This window comes from Hippocampus guttulatus, chromosome 4 (genome assembly GCF_054856545.1).
Source record: "Hippocampus guttulatus isolate MCC_2025c chromosome 4, RoL_Hgut_1.0, whole genome shotgun sequence".
NCBI lineage: Eukaryota > Metazoa > Chordata > Actinopteri > Syngnathiformes > Syngnathidae > Hippocampus > Hippocampus guttulatus.
Window position 1 is genome coordinate 2231139 of NC_141264.1, and position 26775 is coordinate 2257913.

General features: G+C 43.0%; 1 protein-coding gene across 2 annotated transcripts; it reads right to left on the bottom strand.

Annotated features, from left to right (window-relative positions):
• Positions 1 to 184: 184 nt before the first annotated feature.
• On the bottom strand, positions 185 to 26180 carry adat1 (adenosine deaminase tRNA specific 1). 2 transcript variants are annotated; one of them, XM_086108357.1, is made up of 10 exons: positions 26120 to 26180; positions 25883 to 26027; positions 18410 to 18478; positions 12900 to 12954; positions 11215 to 11345; positions 8547 to 9210; positions 8208 to 8353; positions 7042 to 7141; positions 6803 to 6889; positions 185 to 485 (listed from the first exon to the last, which is right to left on the bottom strand). In XM_086108357.1, the coding sequence occupies exons 2-10, from the start codon at positions 26022 to 26024 to the stop codon at positions 353 to 355; spliced, it is 1527 nt and encodes a 508-aa protein (XP_085964483.1). In that variant the 5' UTR covers positions 26025 to 26027; positions 26120 to 26180; the 3' UTR covers positions 185 to 352. The 2 variants fall into 2 exon arrangements, with proteins under 2 accessions (XP_085964483.1, XP_085964484.1); XM_086108358.1 differs by lacking the exon at positions 26120 to 26180 and having other exon boundaries at positions 25881 to 26027.
• Positions 26181 to 26775: the final 595 nt, after the last annotated feature.

Genomic DNA, 26775 nt, shown 5'->3' on the forward strand with positions numbered 1-26775 from the left:
CACTTTTGAAAAATCCTGTCTATTTCCCAAAACAAAGTGTTATCTCACTTGTATCTTAGGCTACAATTATTTGCATGACGCTTAGTTAATCCCACACCAAAGGGGACCTTTGCACCATGACTTGACTCAAAGGCCTATTTTTGGGCCTTAACTTTCTTTCTAATTAGGAGGGAGTCGGCACAGATTTACGAGGGCAATGACTTTTTTACTATACTCCAGAGTGGATCCATTTGTGTGTCGAGACGACATCAATGAAAATGGTTATTGTTCTGAGATTTGAGGGACACAATCACAAATCCAAGTCTATCGTGAGTTTGTTCCTCCAATAACCTTAGTCGAGCTATATTGGGTTTCATTTGAAGAGCAGGAGGTCTCTGTCACTGCGTGGCCAAAGAGGGAAGGCCTGATTGCGAAGTAGCTGCCAAGCTTGTTGGTAGACCTCAGATGCCTCCTTGTAGTCCAAGTACGTGTGCAGATCAGTCCTCCTGTGGATATACAATCGCATAATACTCATTCACACCTGATTATTTGAAGCAGCTTCTTTTCCGAAAGAACAGTTTTACGGCAGGGGTATCAAACTAATTTTTGTCGCAGGCCTGATTATTTGTAACAGTTTCCCTCGGAGGGCCGTTATGACTGAAACCATATAAAGAAGTCAAGAATACCGGTCTATGCAGTTACTGTAATAAGATAAGAAGACCTTTATTTGCCTCACAATGGAGAAATTCCCATTTTTTCTTTTTTTTTTAAGACAAGATAAGAATGATGGGGTTTGGGAACAAGAAACTGCTTACAGTATCACTCTTCTTTATTACAAATGAGAATTAGAAATTTGGTACACATTTTGGCAAGCATCTTGAAAGTTGTCATCTTTGATTTGCGTTCGCGGGCCACATAAAATGATGTGGCGGGCCTAGAGTTGGACCCATTTGGTTTACGGTATTCAATAGAGCATTGACTTCCGCCAAAGCTGTACAATTTCAAACACCAAGCTTTTTGACTGAAAACTCAGTAAATGTGAAATGATCATTTGCAATCCGTCCGAGTTGTGGTGATAATCCACATTACAGGAGCTAGCCACAGACCATGCAGTAAAAAAATGCAGTCAAAGCTTTGTTGAGCTCAAAACTGGATATTCCAAATACATTCAATAATAATATGTGCGCTTCTCTCAAACCACTGGAAAAAAAAGGTTGTACGGCTATAAAGTTAAGTTGATCTTTTTTATGTATTTATTTTTGGGAGGGCCAGTCCTTCCTTGCCTGGTTGGGAGTTTGCATTATGTAATGCCAGTAATTTTATGGGCCCCGCTAAGCCTTTTTTGACTTCCTTGTGGGTACGGGCTATACAAATAAAATTAGCTTCAATTATAGGTTGAAGTCTTATTTGACTTTAAAATTGAGAACTGAAGAAGCAGAAAAAAAATATAAGACCTATAAAAATAAACTAGTAAATATTATAAGAACCAGTAAAAGAGATCATTATCATGCACTATTAGAGCAGAATAAAAGTAACACACAAGAAATATGGAAGATACTTAACCAAGTAATCAGAAATAGTCCTAAAAAAATGGATTATCCAGAGTATTTTATCAAAGGCAAAAATACTATTTTGGAAAAAACTGCAGAAATAGCAACTGAATTTAATGAGTATTTTGTCAACATCGGCAGTAACCTAGCAAAACAAATTCCTGATCCAACAAACTTGTTTGAAATAGATAGATATGTAGAAAAAAACTCCTCCACGATGTTCCTTACTGCTGTAAAACAAGAAGAAGTATCAAATATTATAAAAACTTTTAAAAATAAAAAGTCAACTGATTGCTTTAATATTGACATGACAATAATAAAGCAGATTATAGAATATGTAGTGCGACCTTTCACGCACATATGCAACCTGTCATTCAAAGCTGGTATCTTTCCATCAAAAATGAAAATTGCTAAAGTTATTCCAATCTATAAAAGTGGAGAAAGACATCGGTTTACAAATTATAGACCAATATCACTACTACCACAATTTTCAAAAATATTAGAAAAACTATTTTCTCGCAGACTTGATAGCTTTATACAAAAGCATGCGCTGTTAAGTGAGAATCAATATGGCTTCAGGGAAAAGCGGACCACCTCAATGGCAGTTATGGAGTTTGTGGAAGCAATAGCCACTAATATAGACAACAAAGAATTTACTGTTGGGGTTTTCCTAGATCTAAAAAAAGCTTTTGACACAATAGATCACAGTATATTATTGAAAAAACTAGAAAGATATGGCATTAGAGGTGTAGCTTATAAATGGATAAAAAGTTATTTAGAAAACAGATATCAGTACGTGCAACTCAACAATAAAAAAACTAATCAACTAAAAATCACTCACGGAGTTCCTCAGGGGTCAGTGCTTGGTCCAAAACTATTCATCTTATATATAAATGATATCTGCAAGGTCTCAAAACAATTTAAATGTGTCCTATTTGCTGATGATACAACTTTCTACTGTTCTGGAATAAATCTGAAACAGCTCCTGACAACCGTAGAAAACGAATTAAACAAATTAAAAAACTGGTTCGACAGAAATAAATTGTCACTTAACCTGAAATAATCGAAGTTAATTGTTTTTGGCACAAGACCAATCAAACACCAAGCTAAAATTATGGTAAACTCAATTGAGATAGAAAGAGCGTATGAAACCAAGTTTCTCGGATTAGTAATAGACTCAAAACTATGTTGGAAGCCACATATCGATAACGTAAAAAGAAAAATAGCCAAAACCGTAGGGATCCTCTACAAAACCAAGGAAGTGCTAAATAAGAGATCTTTGTACACATTGTACACCTCATTATTATTACCATATATGACCTACTGTGTGGAAATATGGGGAAATGCCTGCAAAACAAACACACTCCCTATTCTCAACCTACAAAAAAAAGCAATTCGAATTATTAATAGATCAAAATATACGGAACCCACAAATCCACTATTTATCAAATTAAATACGATGAAATTTTATGACCTGGTTGACTTTAAAATCGCCCAATTAATGTACAAAGCACACAATAACCTGCTCTGCCAAAACATTCAGAAGTTTTTCGAAATTCGAGAAAGCAGCTATGATTTAAGAGGTACCAACTTATTCAAAAAACTCAAAACAAGAACAAACATCAAGCAAAGAAGTGTATCTATCAAAGGTGTTAATCTGTGGAATAATCTCGAAACCGACCTGAAAATGAGTAAATCGCTTGCTGAGTTAAAAAACAAATTCAAAAAAATAGTACAAACAACCTACATCAATCAGAGTTAAAATGATAAATTCAAAACATTAAATATAATGATAAATCAGAACTAAGTTGATAAATAGAGAAAGGTATATAAATATCCATTATGAATTTAAGAGAAAATTGACACAAGAGTGTCAGGGTGTGGAAGTATATAATCCCGATACAAACCAAAAGTTGTAAAAATATCACGGTTAAGGGTAAAGTATGAGCCTTAATGGAGACTTCTTTCTTCTTACTTTTCTGATTGATATAAAAATGATTTATTAGATACAATCACATAACGGGGTAGGACTAGATAAGTTTTTTACTTCTTCCTACTCCCTTGAACATAATAACTGTGTTGAATGAAGATTGATTTCTTTCTTTTTACTTTTTTTATCTACCTTATTTTCTGTCAAATTATTACTGTATATATGTTTTATGTTCAATAAACAAACAAACAAACAAAAACTTTATCTACAGTCACTGGATAAAGCTTTTGGTAACTTTTCATTTTCAACATCTTTCAATGAAGTAGCCAAAATTTACATTTCTCATAGGATTTAGTTGTGGAATATGATTGCAACAGAAAAATCCACTAGTTTCCATCCATCTTTGCGGCTTTGCCATTTCACTGCCTTTTACTGAAAATCACGGTGCCCAAAGGCTCATCTTGCCAGATTCCGCAAATGCAATCGTAATCACTTTAGACTTCTGGCGATGCATTGAAGATATTATTTACAAGAAAATGTAACTTCCCCTTGAATATATTTGAAAAGAGACAACATTTTAAATGAAATGAAAAATGGTGGACTTCCTCTTGGGTTCAGAGACTTTTTCGCAGGTCTTGGGGCTGTTACGTATGCCTGCCACTTTTTGTTGAACTACCGTATTTTCACGATCATTCGGCGCACCGTATTGTTGGGCGCAGTCTCAGCCACAGGTGCTATTTCTGTATTTGACACATACACAAAACGCACTGTATTATTGGGCGGAGCCAGGCATGGTAAAACATACGCCATCTTAAACATACGGCATGCTAGGGGCGTGCCTTTAGCGTCCTCTTACACACTCACCCTTCACTCATTGGCGATCGGTACCTGCTAGGGGCGTGCCTTTAGCGTCCTCTTACACGCCCACCCTTCACTCATTGGCGACTGGTCCCTGCTAGGGATGTGCCTTTAGCGTCCTCTTACATGCCCACCCTTCACTCATTGGCGGACTTCCGCATGCCTGTTGCCTTTTCTCTGTATAAACAGCGTGTCGGCCAGAAGTGCTCTCAGTCAGCCTTTGGAACTCGGCGCATACACTAGACGCGCCGCGTTATAAGGCGTCCTGTCCATTATGGAGAAAATTTAAGACTTTTAATGGCGTCTTATAGTCGTGAAAATACGGTACATGAAACGCACATCCGGAGCTATTTTGTTAAATATTTGGGGTGAGTTATTTTTGGGGAAAAAAAATTACACAATACACTAGCTATTGATATTTTATTTCACAAAATCTGTGTGCACAAAATTTCATGTGTTTTCATGTACGTTTAGACCAGGGGTGTCAAACTCATTTCATATTGTGGGCCACATACGGCCTCGGTAGATGTCAAGTGGGCCGGACCATTAAAATTATACCATACTCTGCTATAAATAACCAAAATAATATGTCTTTCCTTTGTTTTGGTCTAAAGAAGCACAAGACCACTCGGAAAATGTTGAAATTTAATGAACATATCTTTTACAAAACATTTCATGAAGCACCTTAGATTTCCTTAGATCAGTGGTGGGCAAACTACGGCCCGCGGGCCGGACCCGGCCCGTTGGTCTTTTTAATCCGGCCCGCCGAAGATTGGTGCACAATAAAGGTTTGATTGCATTCATTTCGTTTGGACTTGTAATGACAGGTATTTCAACACCAGGTGGCGCAGTTACTTCAAGTTGCAGAGCACAGGGAGGGAGGGGAAGACGAAGAAAGAGGGAGAGAGTCATGACCATGGAAGGGAAAGTGATATGTATCGGATTAAACGAAGCGGGTAACAAAGTACGAAACATTCAGGAGACGCCTGGAGTCGGAAAGACTCAAATCTACGAGACTTTGAAAAACAAGGAAGCGATTCTTACTCAGTCCGATTCTGGCAATTTCCATGCTCAGAGTGAATTGCTTGTGGCTCGAGTAAATGAACATTTCCTAGAACGGTTTGATTGTAATCATGTTAAAAACTTTCCGCAAACTGGACCGCTAATAAGAGTCGGAGAGCAGTCAAATGTGTAGAGCGTGAACAGCAGGAGGCTCAGTACACATCCTTGAGGAGAACCGGTGCTGAGTGTGATGGTGGAGGAGAATCTTACATTATTACTGGCATACAAAGACATTGTGCTATCTTCTTTATTTTCGATTTCTATTTCTAACTTTTGGCCCAGCCCTCCACAATATTTTCTGCTTCTCATTTGGCCCCCCCCGGGAAAATAATTGCCCACCCCTGCCTTAGACAAATGTGCGATTTACTTTTATCATTCACACATATGCATTGCAACTGATCCCACTGATTGTATAAAGGCACAAAACTTTAACAAGTAATTGGTATTGAAAAATATAGTAATGCACTTTAAGATAAACCAGATTTATAAAGAAAGGAATTTTTAAACCATTTACACGTGCATATAAAATCTAAATTTAATCCCTGGCTACACCTAACAAACTCAGGAGAGTGCTATTAAATGTGTATAGAATAGAATAAAGTATTCACGTCTTTGATATCGCCTGCTGTGTTGGGTCTGTCTCAGTGACAGACTGAGACTCTTGTTGTCTTCTACTCTGATCAAAACAGTACAAACATTAATTCACTTTTAAATTATCCTGCGGGCCTGGTCAAACCCCCTTGGGGGCCGGTTCCGGCCTGCAGGCCGTATGTTTGACACAGATTTAGACCATCAAAATCAGCATGATTTTGCTGGCCAACCAGTGCATCGCCATGGCAACCTACCATTAAATGTTCGTTCGGCAAGCCCGCTCCTGTCCATTTTTAAAACTCTTCTTGGCCCATACTTTCTATGGCCTTTGACACAGTATGACAGTTGGCATTGTTCTGTTTGATGGTGTCTTTGTGTTAGCATCAATTCATTGATAAATGGATTGATTAATTGCTGATTTCTGAATTCAGTATTAAAGCATTTTTTTTAATTCATTGTTTTGCTATGACAATTTTTGCTCCATGTAAAGCACTTTAGATGCACCAATGACTCTTTGAAAGTGCTCTGTAAATAAAGTTGAGTTGCAAAGGGATGTTTTACGCACACCTCTGTGCGTATGCAGACTTTATAAATGAGTGTGTTGCAATAAAATACTTGCGTAGAGGAAGAAATAGAAGAATTTGTTAATTGTGTCACTCCTTTTTTTTTTTTTTTTTTTTAATCAAAGCTCATCCCTCATACACAGTCCAAGATAAAGAATTTGGGGTTTTGTTTGTCATTATGAAATTAGATTTGTGAAAACAATGGAGTGGCTTGATTTACGCTTCAGGGTAACAACAGTGAGATGATGAAAGCGCCTTTGTTGTGGTACCTGAGAGAGTCAGGAAGTGCAGAAGCATCGGTAGACGACACCAGAGACAAGAATGAATGGAAAAGTTCCAGTTTACACAAAGCAGACCTAGACAGAGAGATAAAAATGGGAAAAATAGACACACCTAATTAAGATGATTTTAAATAGATCTGCAGTCATCAAATAATCAAATGTATATATTTATTGATTTATGTATGTTGTTTTTTGTTTTGTTTTTTACGAGAGTACTGCATGCCGACCTAGCTTTCGCTGTACCCAAGGCCTTCTTGGTGACTCCTTGTTTGAAGCCGCTGGCAGTGACATCAAGTGGCTGCTCGGGCACTTTACACCAGCTGACAGCTGAAACACAGCAACACGGAATGGGTCCTCGTCATTTCCACTTGTTTGTTTGCTTTCGATTATGAATGTTCTCGTTTTGTCATAAATATGAATGACACAAAGATGGCCATCCATGAACACAATTTTCCATTGTTTATAAGTTGCCAGTTTTAAAGCATTCATAATAAGTAGTAACTACAGAGTACATCAATTTGATGACTATTTAGTTCATTTTTAAAACAATGAAAAAGATGATGTGCGCCATTTTTATGTGATATCCTGTCCTTTTGCTCCAGCATTAACCGGATATACGAAATGCACTAAGGAGTGGCACCCAAATTTCGTTGTGTTCTATACAATGACAATAAAGGCGATTCTGATTTTGATTCTGCTTTCCGAGGCCATTTTCACAGAAATTTCAATTCCAGTGTGCCAGTACACCAACGCGGCAGTATGGCAAAGTTGCCCGGGCTGCATGGGCCCTTCATTGCTGCTTATCGCTGTTTTGTATTACTTTTTGTCAGATTCAAGTTATTTCTCTGACCAAGGTGGGGTTTTTTGTTTTCGGGGGGGGGGGGGGGGGGGGTCAACAACAGTGGGGTGCAAACAAATTTGGTCTTTTGTGTACAAGGTGTGTCAGAAAAGTTACAGAACCCGTTTTCATCCTTTAGTGAAGCCCAGATGATCAACCAGCACGTCTACAAAGAGATCCTGAGGTGTTTGGTTCATTCCTTGAGTGAGAAAATATGATATTTAAAGCAAGACAATTTATGCCTTGAGCATCTGACAGATCATGGCCGAAAAGAACATTGGTGTGCTGCAGCAAACTCTCTCGGTACATCAGCTGGATCTGTATGAATGCATTCTAATTTCCCGACCTCAAGGGTGTCATCAAGGGGAGACGTTTTGAAAACGTGGACGACATCAAGATGGCCGTGAAGACAAAGTTGTGGAGGGTCACGAAAAAAATACGTATGAAAGTACGATAGACTCCGGGGGATTACTCCATGGGAATAATTTGGATTTTGTAACTAAATTCCAACAATTTTTCAGACACACCTCGTATGACTACTTGACCACACACTACCTGCCCCACAGGGTGTGATGCATCCTTGTCCTTCCCTGTGCTGGAGCTCAGTCTGGTGACGGCTGAAGGGAAATTCCAATTCTGAATGGAGAAAAACTGGTTGCGACACTGAGAAACCAGCAGGGAGGTCTGCTATATGGGAGCATCTGAATAGCACAGGACAAACACAACATAGGAGCTCTCAATTAACACAGTGAATACTACATGGAACATACACATTGTTCTGTATATGCTACACTGAAACCAAAATCATTTGTACAGCTCTTCAAAAAATGCAGAGAATAAGTCTTTTATATGACAAAAGTAAAATAGGTATTTGAACCATACGGTAAGCCTTACCTTGTGATCAAAGCTCTTTGCATGGCCTCGTGGCTAAAGGGGCATTTTCCTATCACTACGGTGCTAAAGTAGAGCGCCTCCTGTAGGTAATGGAACAGAAGAGCACCCTGGAAGCCCAACACCCCCCAGCGAGCCATTTTATCACTGCACGAGAGAGACAGAGTTGACTCTCCTCGACCGGGCTTTAACCGCAGTAATCCTGTGCTATGGTAGCCCATCCCCGGTTGAAGAGGGTCAGCGAGGCCACCTGGTACAGACTTGGCTCCTGTTCTATGAATATCATAGACCTGTAAATTCAGCGTAGCGCAGACGATAGGGCTCACGTTTGACAGGGCACTGGTCTTCAGAATCAGCTCGGCTGAAGTTAAAGCATGTGTCTCAAGATGTGTTTTGGCAGATGGGCTCTGTGAAGGCTCACCATCACTTGCAGATGAGGACAAAGGCAAGGAAAGGGGCTGTTTCGATTCTTGAATATCGTCTGGATTTATCTCTTCGGGGTCATTTTCTTCTTTAGAGGGCCGCTTGGAGTCTTGGTGTGGAATATGTGCTTTGCCTTTTCTTTTCAGCCCTACTCCAACTGTCCCGTGAGCAGTCTTCATGGATGTGACAGAAGTACACACTTGAAGCTGCCTGCCATTAGTGGGGATTATGGAGGCATCACCACCTAGTAGACAAGAGTTGCATATAAATTAGGATGAGGTGTTCCCTGTTTTTAAAGGTTATTACAGTATGACAGCTATATTTGGTCAGTAGTGCTTGTCTGAAAAAAAATCGAGATCATTTTTAAATTCAAAACAAATAATGACAATTTTAAAACAAATTGTTAATTCATGTGTTTTTAATAAGGACAATTCTATATATTTTTTTACTGTAGACTGAAAACATGTTGATATGAATTAGAAAGAAAAGCTGAATATGTAATATTTTCAAGAATATTATAACTGGATTGTGAATTTTCACTTGTATGTGTGCTATTTTTTTTAACAATATATTGGCAAATCTAAAGTGCTGAAAATGATTTGCTGTCTTCGACCATGCAATGTTGATGGCTGAGTAAACCTGATGTTTTTTGGTGCCCCTGATAAATGCTGATTTTGGAGGTACAAGAAGACTGTCAGATGCCAGTGTAACAGAATACCACATTTTGAGGTGATCCAAAAAAAGGGGGAAAAAAAAGAGAAAACACGGAACAGACTTAAAATATAGGGTGCTCCAGTGATGGATCAAAAAATTTGCCAGTGTGACAGCAAGTTTCGGTGGGGGTTTACAACAGCAATCCATTATCCGAACCCACTTATCCTCACAAGCATTGCAGTCGTGCTGGAGTCCATCCCAGCTGTCTTCTGGCAGAAGACAGTGGTACACACTCAACTGGTTGCCAACCAAGTGCAGGGTTTACAGCATTACTGACTATTTGTTTTATTTTGTCTTGAGAGGGAAGAAATTTCATTTGTGCTGTATGTTGATATTTCGTGGACCGGCAACCGTCCATGACACTCCTGCTGGTGACGCTCCCACGACGCACCACAACTGCTATTTACTTTGCCCACAAATTTAACCTTGCTGGCTGTCCAGGCTTTACTGAATAACATTAGAGTTGCATAAAGCATTCCTATTTAAAAAATAATAATAAAGAACACGCAAACGCAAAATCGAGTTTTATTATTTTTTGTAATCGAGCAAACATAAATGAAATTAAAATTGTATTTATGTTGCACAAAATGGGTGGCACGGTTGTGGATTGGTTAGCACACAGGTGTCAAACTCAAGGCCCAGGTCATTTTATGTGGACCGCGAAAGCAAATCATGTGTGTCAACTTGCAAAATCTAACGAAATGTCAAATTGTCATGTGTAATAAATCATGTTAAGATTTTGCAATAGTTTTGTTCCGCTGTTTACACTCACTCGAAAAATAATTGAACAAACTATTATAATGACTGATTTCAAAACTAGTAATCTATTAATTTGTTGTGTACAAGTCATAATTTTGTGGTTTCACTGTTGTAACTGCCCTCCTAGGGAAGACAGAACTCCAAAATGGCCCACGACTAAAATGAGACACCCCTGGTTTAGCACAGCCGACTCACAGTGCAGAGGTTCGGGGTTCGATTCCAGCCCGGGCATCTGAGTGTGGAGTTTGCATGTTCTCTCCGTTCCTGTGTGGGTTTTCTCCGGATACTCTGGTTTCCTCCATGTGTGTAGTAGGTTAATTGAATACTCTATATTGTCGCTAGTGTGAATGCGAGTGTGAATGGTTGTTTGTCTGTGTGCCTGGTGATTGGCTGGCAACCATTCAGAGTGTAACCCGTGACCCACGTGAGGATAAGCGGATCAGGTAACGGAGGGATGGATTTGCACAAAACTAATGTGTGCTCATTTCAACTACATTCTGATTTTTTTCTGACGCAACAATAAGTGTGATTGGCAAACAAACATTTGTGAATGTGTAAATATGTGCAGAATGTGGACCAGGAGAGAAGGTGCCTGTACATATTCACAAGAAATATAATCTAATGATAGTAGTGGAAAAACAGCAGACATACAATTGGCAAAATAAACAAATAAACCAAAAATATCACAAAAAATAAAGAAACATTCGTACACACACTACTTCCTACGGAAAATAAATTGATGTTAGGTCTTCCATACAGTCAAGCAGAAACTTACATGGCGTATGACTGGTGAAGAAGAGGAAAGAAATTCCTGGCTGAAGCCTCCATTTCCCTTGATGCATTGTCTGACAAAACACAGAGCTTCCCCTTCCGCTCACAGCTCTGTGCAACTCCTGGGTTAGATATCTACAATATACACACAAAAATATGCTCAATGAACCCAAATCCGGTGGCACGATGATCGACTGTTCATCATCTCCACCTCACAGCACAGAGGTCATGGGTTCGATTCCAGGTCCTGGCCATCCTGCGCAGAGTTTGTATGTTCTATGGCCTGCATGCATTTTCTCCGATACTCCAGTTTCCTCCCACATTCCAAAAACATGCACCGTAGTTCGACTGATCACTCTAAATGATCCCTAGGTATGATTGCGAGTTTGTCTATGTGTGCTCTGCGACTGGCTGGCAACCAGTTCGGTGTATACCCTGCTTGCTGAACCAAGACAATTGGAATAGGCTCCGGCACGCCCGTGACCCTTGTGAGGATAAGCGGCTCGGGTAAGATAAGATAAGATAACCTTTATTTGTCCCACATTGGGGAAATTTGCAGTCTACAGCAGCAAAATTGGGGGGTAGAAAAGAGAAAACAAATAATGGATGGATGATTGGATGAACCCCAAATCATTGATAATGCAGCGAACTGAGCCAAATTCGTTAACAGGTATTTATACCATCCTATGAGCTTTAAGCACACCCTTCGCTTCATTTGGCGAATGTATCACATATGATCTATGGGACAAAACACTTGAAAGTAAGGCTGAATGATTGATGGGGGGGGGGGGGGTTCATTTAAATAATCATCTATAATTATGTGACTTCGTGATCGTCAAAGCAGCATTTTTTTAAAGCGCTCTTATTCCCACTCCCCTTCCCCACCCTCAAGTCATTCGTGACCTTGGGTGACTCAGGGCGTACAAAAGCCGGTGCTACCTGGAAAACAGTCCTTCCGAACCTTCTCGCGTGAACACGAGGATTCTGAGTGACCGGACGCCTTGGCGGTCATTTGGGACTCAGAACCGTAGTTACATACGTAATCGTTGTTCTATGACATCCCTCCAGAAAGCCACAGAGAGCAGTGCTGAAAGCATGGAGCGACTAATACCAGCGAAGTCACGAGGAATCTCAGAGACAAGCCTCACTGAGAAGCTTCTGAAGAGCCAAAAATCACAGAGTGGAAGGGGAGTGTTGACATCCCAGCACAGACTACATGAGTAAACCAAGGTGAATCAGGGCATATAAAAGCCCATGACCCCCATAAAACAGTTCCTCAGAACCTTCTAGTTCGAATAATATTGAGCGAGGTGCAGAATTTACATGTCGTCTTCATTCTGGCAACTAGATTTTGCGGTCAAATAGACGGCGGGATCGAAGGCAATGTACACGCTGCAGGGCGTGATGGCCAATTCGTAATTTTTTGTTAAATCCAATCTTTTTATGTACCCGTTCACATTTCAAGATCAAATATGAACGGAACACGTGTGGCAATCAGAAGAAAGTCCGCTGCAAATACACACAGCTGTCAAAGTTATGGTCGTGTTTGCGCTGGGATATCGTGCGCGCAATATCCTTTGTGAATAGGACATTACGCTGAGGCAAACTGCCAGTGCAAATTAAGTGCAAGGGTTATAAGCGGCTGCTTTTCAATCTTTGTCGATTCGGCCCTGTGCGTACAGTACCCACCTGACACATCCTCTTCTGGCAATGACTTCTGCATGGCTGTCATTGAGAACATCACCTAAGCAGAGTAGAAACAAACTGTATCACAGGAAAAATGATTGAAACACAGAGCTATAAACAGGGGTGCCCGATAGGTTGATCGCAATCAACCAGGAGCTTGGACTGGTCCAAATTTGATCTTGAGGGGTGTAGAGGGAAATTGAGGAAAAAACAAAACATTTGTCTGTCTGTGTGTGTTATCAATATTATATATTTTCTTGTTAGTGCACACTGCGCCCTAGGGATCCTATCAGTCTCATTTTCACAAAAAAAAATAAAAATAAAAATAAAAAAGAAAAGAAAAAAGGCGCCTGACCTGCATTACCGAAAGTTGTTAGCGGTCAGCAGTCTGCAATTGCAGCTTGCGATCAGAGCCGTTGCTATAATAAATCCTCGTCTCACCCTTCGGGTGGTGTCCGTCCCCCATTCAGCTCGGGTCCTCTACCAGAGGCCAGGAAGCTTGAGGGTTCTGCGCAGTATCCTTGCTGTTCCCAGCACTGCGCTTTTCTGGACTGAGATGTCCAATGTTGTTCCCAGGATCTGTTGCAACCACTCATCTAGTTTGGGGGTCACTGCTCCGACCACCACAGGCACGACTGTCACCTTTACGTTCCAGGCTCCCTCCAGCTCCTCTCTGAGCCCTTGGTATTTCTCGAGTTTCTCGTGTTCCTTCTTTCTGATGTTTCCATCACTTGGGACCGCGACATCCACTACAACGGCTTTCCTTTGCCCTTTATCTACGATCACGATATCCGGTTGGTTCTCCATTGCCATCTTGTCAGTTTGTATCTGGAAGTCCCACAGGATCTTCGCTCGGTCATTCTCCACCACCTTCAGAGGTGTTTCCCATTTTGACCTTGGGGTTTTTCAGTCCATACTCTGCACAGATGTTTCGGTAGATGATGCCAGCCACCTGGTTATGGCGCTCCATGTAAGCTTTCCCTGCCAGCATCTTACACCCTACAGTTATGCGTTGGATCGTCTCAGGTGCCTTTTTGCACAACCTACACCTTGGGTCTTGTCTGGTGTGGTATATCTGGGCCTCTATGGCTCTGGTGCTCAGGGCCTGCTCCTGAGCAGCCAGGATGAGTGCTTCTGTGCTGTCCTTCAGGCCGGCCCTCTCTAGCCACTGATAGGACTTTTTGAGATCAGCCACTTCAGTTATGGTCTGGTGGTACATCCCGTGTAGGGGCTTGTCCTCCCATGATGGTCCCTATTCCAGCACCTAATTCTCTGTTCCCCATTATCTGAGACATTCTCTGAGTACGTCATCTGTTGGAGGCTTCTCCTTGATGTATTCATGGAGCTTGGATGTTTCATCCTGGACAGTGGCTCTCACACTCACTCGTCCACGGCCTCCTTCCTTTCGGCTTGTGTACAGTCTCAGGGTGCTGGATTTGGGATGGAACCCTACATGCATGTTTCGGAGCTTTTGGGTCTTAACGTCCGTGGTACTCGCAGCGATGGCTGTTTGAAAGTGCTGTATCAATACAGTTGAGTTGAGTTAAGTTGAATCTCTTCCTTTGGCCACCTTATTATTCCTGCAGGGTATCTGATCACTGGCAGAGCATAGCTGTTTATTGCCCGGATCTTATTCTTGCCATTGAGCTGGCTTCTTAGGACTTGCCTCACTCGCTGGAGGTATTTGGCCATTTCCTTGTTGCCAGTTCGAGGTTGCCATTGGCTTGTGGTATACCGAGGTACTTGTAGCTGTCCTCAATGTCTGCTATTGTTCCTTCAGGGAGTGAGACCCCTTCAGTGCGGACTACCTTTCCTCTCTTAGTCACCATCCGACTACATTTCTCAAGCCCGAATGACATCCCGATGTCGCTGCTGTAGATCCTGGTTGTGTGGATCAGGGAGTCTATGTCCCTTTCACTTTTCGCATACAGCTTTATATCATCCATGTAGAGGAGGTGACTGATCGTAGCTCCATTTCTGAGGCGGTATCCATAGCCTGTCTTGGCGATTACTTGGCTTAGGGGGTTCAGTCCTATGCAGAACAGCAGTGGGAAGAGTGCATCACCTTGGTATATACCACATTTGATGGACACTTGGGTTTGGCTTGCCATTGGCTTCAAGTGTGGTTTTCCACATCCTCATCGAGTTCGCAAAGAAGGCTCTTAGGGTCCTGTTTACCTTATACAACTCCAAGCATTCAGTGATCCATGTATGTGGCATCGAGTCGTAGGCTTTCTTGTAATCAATCCAGGATGTGCACAGGTTGGTATATCGGGACCTGCAGTCTTGTGCGACTGTTCTGTCAACCAGGAGCTGATGTTTGGCTCCTCTGGTATCTCTACCAATGCCCTTCTGTGCTTCGCTCATGTATTGATCCATGTGTCCACTTATCTTAGCCGCAATGATGCCTGACATGAGCTTCCATGTTGTGGAGAGACAGTTGTTGGCCGATAGTTGGGTGGGACTGCACCCTTTGAGGGATCCTTCATGATCAGGATCGTTCGCCCTTCGGTGAGCCATCCTGGGTGAGTCCCATCCCTCAGCATCTGGTTCATTTGTGCTGCTAGGTGCTCATGGAGTGCTGTGAGTTTCTTTAGCCAGTAGTGTGGACCATGTCCGGGCCTGGTGCTGTCCAGTTTTTCATATCTGAGACTCTTTCCTGTATGTCTGCCACTGTTTTGGTAACTGGGTTCTGTACAGGGAGGTTGCTGTGCGCCTCTCTCAGGGTCACCAGCCATTGTACACTGCTGTAATGTGCGACCTCCTTCTCCCATATGCCTTTCCAGTACCGTTCAGTTTCCAGTCTTGGTGGGTCTGCTCTGCTGTTAGAACCCTGCCACTGATCGTACACTTTCGCAGGTTGTGTTGCGAACAGCCTGTTTATTTGTCTGGCCTCATTCTCTTTTGTGTACCTCTTTGTCAGTGGCATACATTGTAGCATACATCGTACTCAACAGGCTACCTGCTCTTTATTCACCAGAGGCTCATCAACCAAGTCTCTTATTTCTCTCCCGAAACAGTGTCTTCTCCCGCTTGGTGTACATTACCCTTCTCCGCTACGTACAATTTCTGTACATAGCTTGTAATGGAGGCTCTCGCTGGCAATCCGTAGTGGAGTCGTTCGACGCAATGCGAATGATTTCAGCTTGAGTCTAGCTGTGGACAATGTTGACAGGCTTGCATGCAGTAGCCTTACATTTCGCTATGGCTTCAGCAAATTTGTTCTTCGTCGTGTTATCCATTTTCTTCGCTTTGAAATTATTCATAGCTGTCTGTCTCAGACGAGGAGCCGGAGTACTCACATCAGCTGTGTGCTTGGCCATTAAGTGGTATTTCGGACTTGACGTGCTGTGATGATAGCTCAGTTTACGACTGCATAACATACAGGTCACTTTGGTCTTGTCAGTGGAACTATCTGGCAACTTTTTAAAAGTAAACTTTCCATTCATAAACTCTTTAAGTATCCGTTTTCGGTGTCTCGCGCTGCCGTGGCTGGCAAAACAGACATGCGCGTGGACCTATGCAGCGCGCTTGTTGTTTTGTTTCCGGTTTATTTATAGAGCAACGTAACATCCGCTGTGACATGTTGCTGCATTAATCTCGCAATCAAAACTTTAATCACGTTCAAATTGATTTCATTAATATATACCGTATACACACACACACACACACACACAAATCCCAAACTAGCTGTCCCTATGTGAAACAGTAATTGCCCCCCTTGTTAAATCACAACGTAACTGTGATTAACAGTTTTGAGAAAACTGAGTTCAATTTCACACCTTTGCACCACATTTGATGAATCAAGAAGTCACAAATAGAATCTGTCAGACGAAGTGAAATAGGCTCCAAGAGCAAAAGGTGACGCTGGGAAGGACATCATCATCAACACGTGCCATCAGCACCAGGGACCCCCAAGGATTTGTCCTCTCTCCGCTGCTCTTCTTCTTCTACACCACAGGTGTCAAATCAAGGCCTATGGGCCAGACCTGGCCCACCACATCATTTTATGTGGCCCGCAAAAGCAAATCATGCATGTCAACTTCCATGATGCTTGTTAAAGTCTGAGCCAAAATTTCAAATTGTCATACTTAATCCGTAATCACGGTTTATATGATTACACAAAAGTCATAACAGCCCCCCAAGGGAAATCATAACTACATTACGGCCCGCGACAAAAATGAGTTTGACACCCCTGCTCGATACGAACGACTGCACCACATTGCACGGCACGTTTGCAGACGACAACACAGTCATCATCACAGGCCTCTCATCAAAGACGGCAACGAGTCTGCATACCGACAAGAAGTGGAGCAGCTGACACTATGGTGCAGCCAACACAACCTGGAACAAACACGGTCAACCCTGCAGAGATGATCGTGGACCTCAGGAAACATCCTTCACCATAGCTGCCCCTCACATTGTCTAACCGCCGTGTGTCAACCGTCGAGACCTTCAAGTTCCTGGGAATCAGAGTCTCTCAGGACATGAAGTGGAAGGCCAACATTAATTTCCATCCTGAAAAAAGGCACAGCAGAGGATGTACTTCCTGAGGCTGCTGAGGAAGCATGGCTTGCCACAGGATCTGCCGAGACAGTTCAACACAGCAATCTTTGAATCAGTCCTGTGTTGCTCCATCACAGTCTGGTTTGGGGCTTGCAGCAACAGACTGTCCGGCAAAAGTACTCACAGGCAAGAAGTCTATACTCTTGTAACAATAGAAATATATATGTTTCAAAGTATGAATCAAGGATCACACTCCTCAATTGGCAAAGCATCATTTTATTATTAAAAAAAAATAAAAACCTGAGAGCCCTGCGTATGCGCTTCCATGATAGGCATTCAGAGATTCCTGCAAACCCTGTTGATTCCATTGGCCAAAGAACATATCAAGAGCAGAAGTGACTCATGTGTGACAAACAACGATCAAAATACCTAAAAAGACGAGCTTGAGAAATATTTCACATTTCGATTTGTGTTTTTTTCCATTCTGGAATTCTCTTTTTTGCATAATTGTGACATTTTGATATATCAAAAGGGTAGACAGTATAAGCCTCGGTTTCAACCTTTGGTCTTTCTTTGGACTATGTGGATGGCGTATTGACTGCTGATTTGAATTGACCAAATAAACTAAATGAGTAAAAAAAACTAAATGAAGAAAATGAAATAAAACTTCCTAAATTGCCTCTTCTCCCTCTGTCTCCGAACCAATACCTGTACCTCAATACAGTACCTCTTCTTCATGTCTGACGAACAGCAGCCCAATTTCCACCAGCAAATGTGGTTCAATAGCACTGCTGGTGGTCTGTTTTTCCCCCCCGATTGGTTAATAAATGGATCGGCCGTTCAGGAAATTATCTAAATTCCTGATGGCCACCTCACTCCTGTTTATGCCAGATGCCCATGCTGACCCATCATTACCAATTTCTTTGGGACCGTCATTAGAAATACAAAGTCGTGTAATCCTCAGGGCTGATTTAAGCAACACATCAAAAAATTTAAATCCCACATACCTTTGGGACTCATGGCAGTCTGTCCAATACACTTTGTTCCAGTTCCAAGGGAAACGATTTCTTTTGTAACTGAGAAATAAAGGAGAAATGAGAGGATTAAATGTGAACAGTGGGTGTAAAATACCTGTAAATATACGAATGAGAAAATAAAATCAGAGGAATAAGATTATCTTTTTCAATTTCTTCAATCGCTGAAGCCTCTGGGAGACATGTTCAGGTTTAGCAAAACATTTGCATGACTGTTTTGGAGTCGGCAAACAGAGGAAGAGAAACAATAAGCGACGTCCTCAGGTGAATATTGAGGACGTGACGCTCATCAGTAAAAAATCCATGAATAAACTGCATCACATTAAAACCCGGGTTCAAAGTTTGGGGGAAAAAATACTGACTTACTGTATAGTCCGGAAAATCTGGTACATTGCACTTAAACTGGCAACGGGAGGTTTATCCTGCACTTCAAATTAAATATTTCAACAAAACAAATACATTTATTATTAATAAATAAACTCAAACTCACAATATTACATCCCATGTCAAGTCAATAGACTGTACCTTTTCGCACTGAACTTTGGTCACATTACATTTGAAGATATATACAACATAGTGTTTTAACTCTGTAGTCGACAGCCGAGAAAAAGAAACTTACAATGACAAGTGTTCTTGAAGACCATTTGTCCTTCAAGTATCTCTTTCAAACGTTAACAGTTAAACAGTCCTAATTATGTTCACAATAACTGCAGCAAATTAAAAAAAAAAACTCACACAACAAATAGTTTGTAGAACATAGATTGAAAGGATTTCAAACATTTTTGTCATTTAAAACCCCTCCATTTAAGATCCCCGATGTTCGGTCCTCACACGGCGAAGTGCCTTTGAGACAACTGAGACCCTCCTTAATATGGTGGCATCAGAACAACTTCTGGGTCGCGTTCAATGTTTTGAAGAGCGAGGAGATACAGTGCTGTGAAATAGTTCCTGATTTCTGTGTTCTTTGCATATATATCACATACAAAGCATTCAGTTCATCAAAACAATTTTAGTATCACACAGAGATCACCCAAAGAAATACAAAAATATGTTTCTAAATGCCAGTTTAATGTATTACAGTGCCAAAAATAAAAATAAATAACCAAATTACCCGACCCTATGTGAAATAGTAATTGCCCCCACATTGTTAAATGACATGTGACTCATGACAGTTGAGGGAAAGCTGAATTCAATTTCACAGGCAACACGCTAGCTGCCTAGCATCACATTTGTAGAGTCAAGAAATCACATAACTCAATTGTATATACTGTAGTTGGTTTTTTTAGTGTGTGTGGCTGCTGTCTCTGCAATTGTGTGTGTGAGTGAGAGCATCTGACAACAGCAGTCCATTTCACTTTCGGCTTCCAAATCCATGAAGCTTGTTAAGTCAATATGTGCTTAGTTTGTGGTGTAAATCTTATAGTCAGTTGTTAGCGTTTGGATTCCTTAGTTTTGGGCTAAGTCATTACTTTGTGTGTCAGCTTTTGCTTCCTTGAGATAGATGTTTGAGACCCATTTATGAAACCTTGGTGATATGTTGTTTTACATATGTTATTTTGAAAATATATTTCTGCCTTTGGCTTATTTTCTTATGCAAAATGTAATGAATTGTGTTAACATGGGGGGTGACACGGTGGTCGACTGGTTAGCACGCCGAAATCACAAATTTTGTGTTTTCATATCAAATATGAGGTGGGGCTGGTTAACCTACTCAGGGAAAAAAATATATATATTTCTTTTCGCCAGGAGGCAGCGACCACTACCATGAAAAATAAGTTTGGAAATCTCTTCATGCCTGAACTATCATCAAAAGGAGATTTTTTTTTAGAAGACATGATAAATTACAGCACCTTTGGTAATCAAGGCGAATTTTAAAGTAAATTAAAAATGGCAGACTTACTATTAGGTTTCGCATATGTCTCCAAAAGATTTTTTTTGTAGTTTTGGGGCTGTTACATACACCTCCACCTCCAAAATCTCGTTGGTCTTGGAAACGGGTACAACCAGGGCTGCTTTGCAAAAAAAAAAATCTATATCGGGGCGTTATTATTCATCCATCCATCCATCTACCGCTTATCCGGGGCCGGGTCGTGGGGGCAACAGATTTAGCAGGGAAGCCCAGACTTCCCTCTCCCTAGCTACTTCTTCCAGCTGTCCCCGGGGGATCCCGAGACGTTCCCAGGCCAGCTGGGTGACATAGTCTCTCCATCGTGTCCTGGGTCTTCCTCGGGGTCTCCTCCCGGTGGGAAATGCCCGGAACACCTCACCAGGGAGGCGCTCAGGGGGCATCCGAATCAGATGCCCAAGCCACCTCATCTGGCTCCTCTCGATGTGGAGGAGAAGCGGCTCGACTTTGAGCCCCTCCCGGATGACCAAGCTTCTCACCTTATCTCTAAGGGAGAGCCCGGACACCCTGCAGAGAAAACTCATTTCGGCCGCTTGTAACCGGGATCTCGTTCTTTCGGTCACGACCCATAGCTCGTGACCATAGATGAGGGTTGGAACGTAGATCGGCCGGTAAATTGAGAGCTTTGCCCTTTGGCTCAGCTCCTTCTTCACCACGACAGACCGATACAACATCCGCATCACAGCAGACGCTGCACCGATCCGCCTGTTGATCTCCCGCTCCCTCCTGCCCCCACTCGTGAACAAGACCCCAAGATACTTGAACTCCTCCACTTGGGGCAAGATCTCCTCCCCGACCCGGAGGGGACACTCCACCCTTTTCCGACTGAGGACCATGGTTTCAGATTTGGAGGTGCTGATCTTCATCCCAACCGCTTCACACTCGGCTGCGAAACGCTCCAGTGAGAGTTGGAGAGCCCTGTTTGAAGGAGCCAACAGCACCACATCATCTGCAAAAAGCAGGGATGCAATACTGAGGCCCCCAAAACGGACCCCCTCAACGCTTCGGCTGCGCCTAGAAATTCTGTCCATAAAGGTTATGAACAGAATCGGCGACAAAGGGCAGCCTTGGCGGAGTCCTACCCCCACTGGAAACGATTCCGACTTACTGCCGGCAATGCGAACCAAACTCTGACATCGGTGGTATAGTGACCGAACAGCCCGTATCAGGGGGTTCGGTACCCCATACCCACGAAGCACCCCCCACAAAACTCCCCGAGGGACACGGTCAAACGCCTTCTCCAAGTCCACAAAACACATGTAGACTGGTTGGGCGAATTCCCACATACCCTCGAGGACCCTGCTAAGGGTGTAGAGCTGGTCCACTGTTCCACGGCCGGGACGAAAACCACACTGCTCCTCCTCAATCTGAGGCTCGACTTCCTGACGGACCCTCCTCTCCAGCACCCCTGAATAGACCTTACCAGGGAGGCTGAGGAGTGTGATCCCTCTGTAGTTGGAACACACCCTCCGGTCCCCCTTTTTAAAAAGAGGGACTACCACCCCGGTCTGCCAATCCAGAGGCACTCTCCCTGTTGACCACGCGATGTTGCAGAGGCGTGTCAACCAGGACAGCCCCACAACATCCAGAGCCTTGAGGAACTCCGGGCGGATCTCATCCACCCCTGGGGCCTTGCCACTGAGGAGCTTTTTAACCACATCGGTGACTTCAACCACAGAGATAGGAGAGCCCACCTCAGAGTCCCCAGGAGGTGGGAGTTGAAACTCCTTCTGGCAGGGGATTCCGCCAGACGCTCCCAACAAACCCTCACAATACGTTTGGGTCTGCCAGGACGGACCGGCATCTTCCCCCACCATCGGAGCCTACTCACCACCAGGTCGTGATCAGTTGACAGCTCCGCCCCTCTCTTCACCCGAGTGTCCAGAACATGCGGCCGCAAATCCGATGATACAACTACAAAGTCGATCATCGAACTGCGGCCTAGGGTGTCCTGGTGCCAAGTGCACATATGGACACCCTTATGTTTGAACAAGGTGTTCGTTATGGACAATCCGTGGCGAGCACAGAAGTCCAATAACAAAACACCACTCGAGTTCTGATCGGGGGGGCCGTTCCTCCCAATCACGCCCCTCCAGGTCTCACTGTCATTGCCCACGTGAGCATTGAAGTCCCCCAGCAGAACAAGGGAGTCCCCGGCAGGAGTACTCTCCAGCACACCCTCCAAGGACTCCAAAAAGGGTGGGTATGCTGAGCTGCTGTTTGGTGCATATGCACAAACAACAGTCAGGACCCGTCCACCCACCCGAAGGCGGAGGGAGGCAACCCTCTCGTCTACCGGTGTGAACCCCAATGTACAGGCACTGAGCCGGGGGGCAATGAGTATGCCCACACCTGCTCTGCGCCTCTCACCTTGAGCAACTCCAGAGTGGAAGAGAGTCCAACCCCTCTCGAGAGAACTGGTACCAGAACCCAGGCTGTGTGTGGAGGCAAGTTCCCGACTATATCCAGTCGGAAATTCTCTGCCTCACACACCAGCTCGGGCTCCTTCCCTGCCAGAGAGGTGACATTCCATGTCCCAAGAGCTAGCTTCTGCAGCCGAGGATCGGCAGCCAAAGGCAGGGTCCCCGCCTTTGGCTGCCGCCCAGCTCACATTGCACTCGACCCCTTTGGCCCCTCTCATGGGTGGTGAGCCCATGGGAAGGGGGACCCACGTTGCCTCTTCGGGCTGTGCCCGGCCGGGCCCCATGGGTGTAGGCCCGGCCACCAGGCGCTTGCCAACGAGCCCCACCTCCAGGCCTGGCTCCAGAGGGGGGCCCCGGTGACCCGCGTCCGGGCAAGGGAAACCTTGGTCCATATATTTTTGTCATCATAAGGGGTCTTTGAGCCGTGCTTTGTCTGGCCCCTCACCTAGAACCTGTTTGCCATGGGTGACCCTGCCAGGGGCATAAAGCCCCAGACAACTTAGCTCCTAGGATCATTGGGACACACAAACCCCTCCACCACGGTAAGGTGACGACTCATGGCGGGGCTATTATTATTTTTTAAATCCCACGTTGCCAGGACCTGTTTACCAAGTTTAATGAGTTTTTGTGCATGTCTAGACCCTAAAAGTAGTGTTTTCTTGACGAATAGTATGTTACCATGACAACAGCTTTTCAAGAAAATTGAAGGCATAAATACTCTTCCGACCAAATCTGAGGTTAATCTGGGTCAATCGGTTGAGAGGAAAAACATCAAAGAATAAAACATAAATTTCCTTTAGCCAGTAGGTGATGCTAGCCCTATGATAAAAATTCGTTGGTAGATGTCCTCAGATGTAGACTCATCAAATGTGTCAAAAATTGATCATGTGGGTCAAGTTACAACAGCTTTTGTCATCAAGGCAGCGACGAATTGTAAAGTTAAAAATGGCAGATTTCCTGTTAAATTTAGCATCTGGCTCCAACAGACTTTTTTAAAGTCTTGGGCAGTTATATATACCACTGAATTTTCATAGCTCTAATAATTCCTCCAAAAACAATATGGACCTCGCAGCAATTGCAGCTTGGGCAGTAATAATACTTCCTACAAAAACAATGGGGACCTCACACTGCTTGGACCCTAGTAAGAGGAATTTCTATGAAAACAATTTGGTCAATGCAGCATTCAGCGCGAGGACCCTAATAATAATAATGATAATAATAATAGTAATAATAATAATACTGTAATAATACTAATAACAACAATAAGTTCTACAAAAAAAATCATAACAATTGGAATTCTAATTACAACATTGTAGAATATTTAGAATAAAGGTTTATAAATATGTACCGTAATACAATAATAATGTAGGCTTATTTATATGGAAAAAAGATAACTCTCCTGTGCGGACTTCTCGTCAGTCTACCTTTAGTGCCCCGCCATCCCCGTCTGTCATTCATGAGTGGTTTGTTCCATTATGCTTCAATCGCCAATTCAGCATAAGTTTATTTCGGATATCTGGACATGTCGTTGAAATGCATCAAGAGTCAGGAGCGCAAAAGAGGAAAAGAAAAAAAACTGTGAGATGATACTTGGGCGTCACTTGCAGGTGTTTGTTTGTGTTGTTACAGCCAAATTTAGATTACCACAATAACTACAGCCAGGTTCAGATGATGCGTTCACATGCACTTCAGTAATGCGATGATCAGAAAACCCTGGTTTACGTGGTTTGGTCAATGGTTCAATTTCTTTCCAAATATATGACGTAAAAACCAACACATTGATTATGCTATGAAAATTAAATGGAATATTACAAGACAAAGTTGTTTTATATGCAATGAGGGCTCCGTCCTTTTAGCAATCTATACCAACATTTTCGAGAGGTTCAGAGGCCAAGACCGAAATCTATTGGTGAAAGTATAATTTTGGAGAAAAAAAATCGATCTTAATGCTGTGTAGATTTCTCCCTTTCGTATTCACAGTTTTCACATTATGTCCGGAATAATTATATAGTGCCCTAACACAGGGGTCCCCAACCTTTTTTGCCCCATGGACCGGTTTAAGTCAGACAATATTTTCAGGGACCGGCATTTAAGGTGTGGCGGATTAATACAACAAAATAATATGGTATGAGCTGCATGAAAACTGTGGTGTTTTCGAAATATAATAATAAACACAAGGAGCGTCTTATCTGGTCGCAACACACTTATCGCTATGGTAATGTTTAATGCCTTAATAACAAAGTCCATGTCCAGTCTACTTCGTAATTTTGTTTTAGTCGCCGTTGCTGCAGAAACTGCCCACTTCACACATATTCTGGCGATCTCAGAGTATTCAGCCATAACTTGAATCCAGTTGTCTCGAACGTACTTTTAAGGCCACTGTCATTTGCGACCTCCAAGCAGCTTTTTTACTCATTTTGCGGACTTCAGCGTTTTGTTTTTGAGCGTCATCGGTCACGTGACCGAGAAGCGTGGCTTGACGTGGGTCAAGCGTGACACAGACGGATGTGACGGAGAATCCGGTAATTTTTCAAAATAAAACATCTCTCGTATTCCGAAATAAATAAAACGGAAATAAGGCAAGTTCTTTCTGTGCGGCCAAATGCCCGGTACCGGTCCGCGGACCGGCGGTTGGGGACCCCTACCCGAACAGTCCTTGTCCTCAAAGGTAGAAAGTTGAAATTTCCATGAATTTGTCTTTTAAATATTGGCCTGAATAATAGCATAATTATTATTATTGTATTTCTGAATGTAGGATCAATGCTTCAATATGTTCAAGGAGGAACTCAAGGCCAAGTGAAAGTTTCAGATGACTAACCATACACCACAAGTAGTAAAGATCAACCATCAACCAGCAGGTCCATAGGCTTTGCAGCAGCATCCAGCATCAATCTCTTATTTTTGTGAACGTTTTTGAATTGTTAATACTGACAATTAAAATAAAGCAAAACTGACAAATACACTGATATTGTTCATTTCTGACAAGAGTGGTGCGGTGCGGATATGTGTGTGTGTGTGGGGGGGGGGCACCAACAATTTGTGCTTAGGGCACCAAAATGACTAGCACCGGCCCTGATAACAAGCACACAAGCGCCGACAGATACAATACACTCACACCTTTATCTGATTTTCCACATCTCGTGATTTTCACCACAGCGGCGAGCGAGGTCCATCCTCTGCCCGGTTCGGGCTTTCCTCTCCGGGGGAGCTCGTTGAAACGTTCATAACACAATTTAGCAATTTCATCAGCCGTCACCATGGCCTGTGAAGTGGGTTTCATGTAAATTAAAATGTGGTTAGGTGATGCATGTTGATCGATATGAAAATACGTTAAAAATCTGTTTATTGTCTTACTTTTTCACTCAGTTACTGCACAGCCACTGAAAACGATGAGGACAGAATACAACTACTTCCGGAGCAGGCGAAGTTAAAGTTTTCACAATAAAAGGGTCCATAGAGTTGATCTTTGAAGGAAAACAAGCCAGTAGATGACAGATTGAGTCGAATTAACGTGAATTCCACTTTAGAATTATAACCGACAGTCTATAAAAACTTCCAACCAGGGGTTAGCGAGTATACTTGGCCGGACGATCAATGTTTGATATTTCCTTTGTTTGTCTGAGTTAGGGACCGTCCACAAGTTACATGTATTAGGATTATTGATAAATGTGTGGGGCGGCCCGGTAGTCCAGTGGTTAGCACGTCGGCTTCACAGTGCAGAGGTTCCGGGTTCAATTCCAGCTCCGGCCTCCCTGTGTGGAGTTTGCATGTTCTCCCCGGGCCTGCGTGGGTTTTCTCCGGGTGCTCCGGTTCCTCCCACGTTCCAAAAACATGCATGGCAGGCTAATTGAACACTCTAAATTGTCCCTAGGTGTGAGTGTGCGCGTGCATGGTTGTTCGTCTCTGTGTGCCCTGCGATTGGCTGGCAACTGGTTCAGGGTGTCCCCCGCCTACTGCCCGAAGATGGCTGGGATAGGCTCCAGCACCCCCCGCGACCCTAGTGAGGATTA

What these genes read in the sequence shown, in the direction of transcription:
- adat1 (XM_086108357.1), bottom strand. Translation starts at nt 26,024, where the DNA reads ATGGTGACGGCTGATGAAATTGCTAAATTGTGTTATGAACGTTTCAAC. An exon ending in ATGTGGAAAATCAGATAAAG is followed by an intron (nt 18,479 to 25,882) that starts GTGTGAGTGTAT and finishes TTTATTTCTCAG; the next exon opens with TTACAAAAGAAATCGTTTCC. An exon ending in TTGGGTACAGCGAAAGCTAG is followed by an intron (nt 6,890 to 7,041) that starts GTCGGCATGCAG and finishes CTCTCTGTCTAG; the next exon opens with GTCTGCTTTGTGTAAACTGG.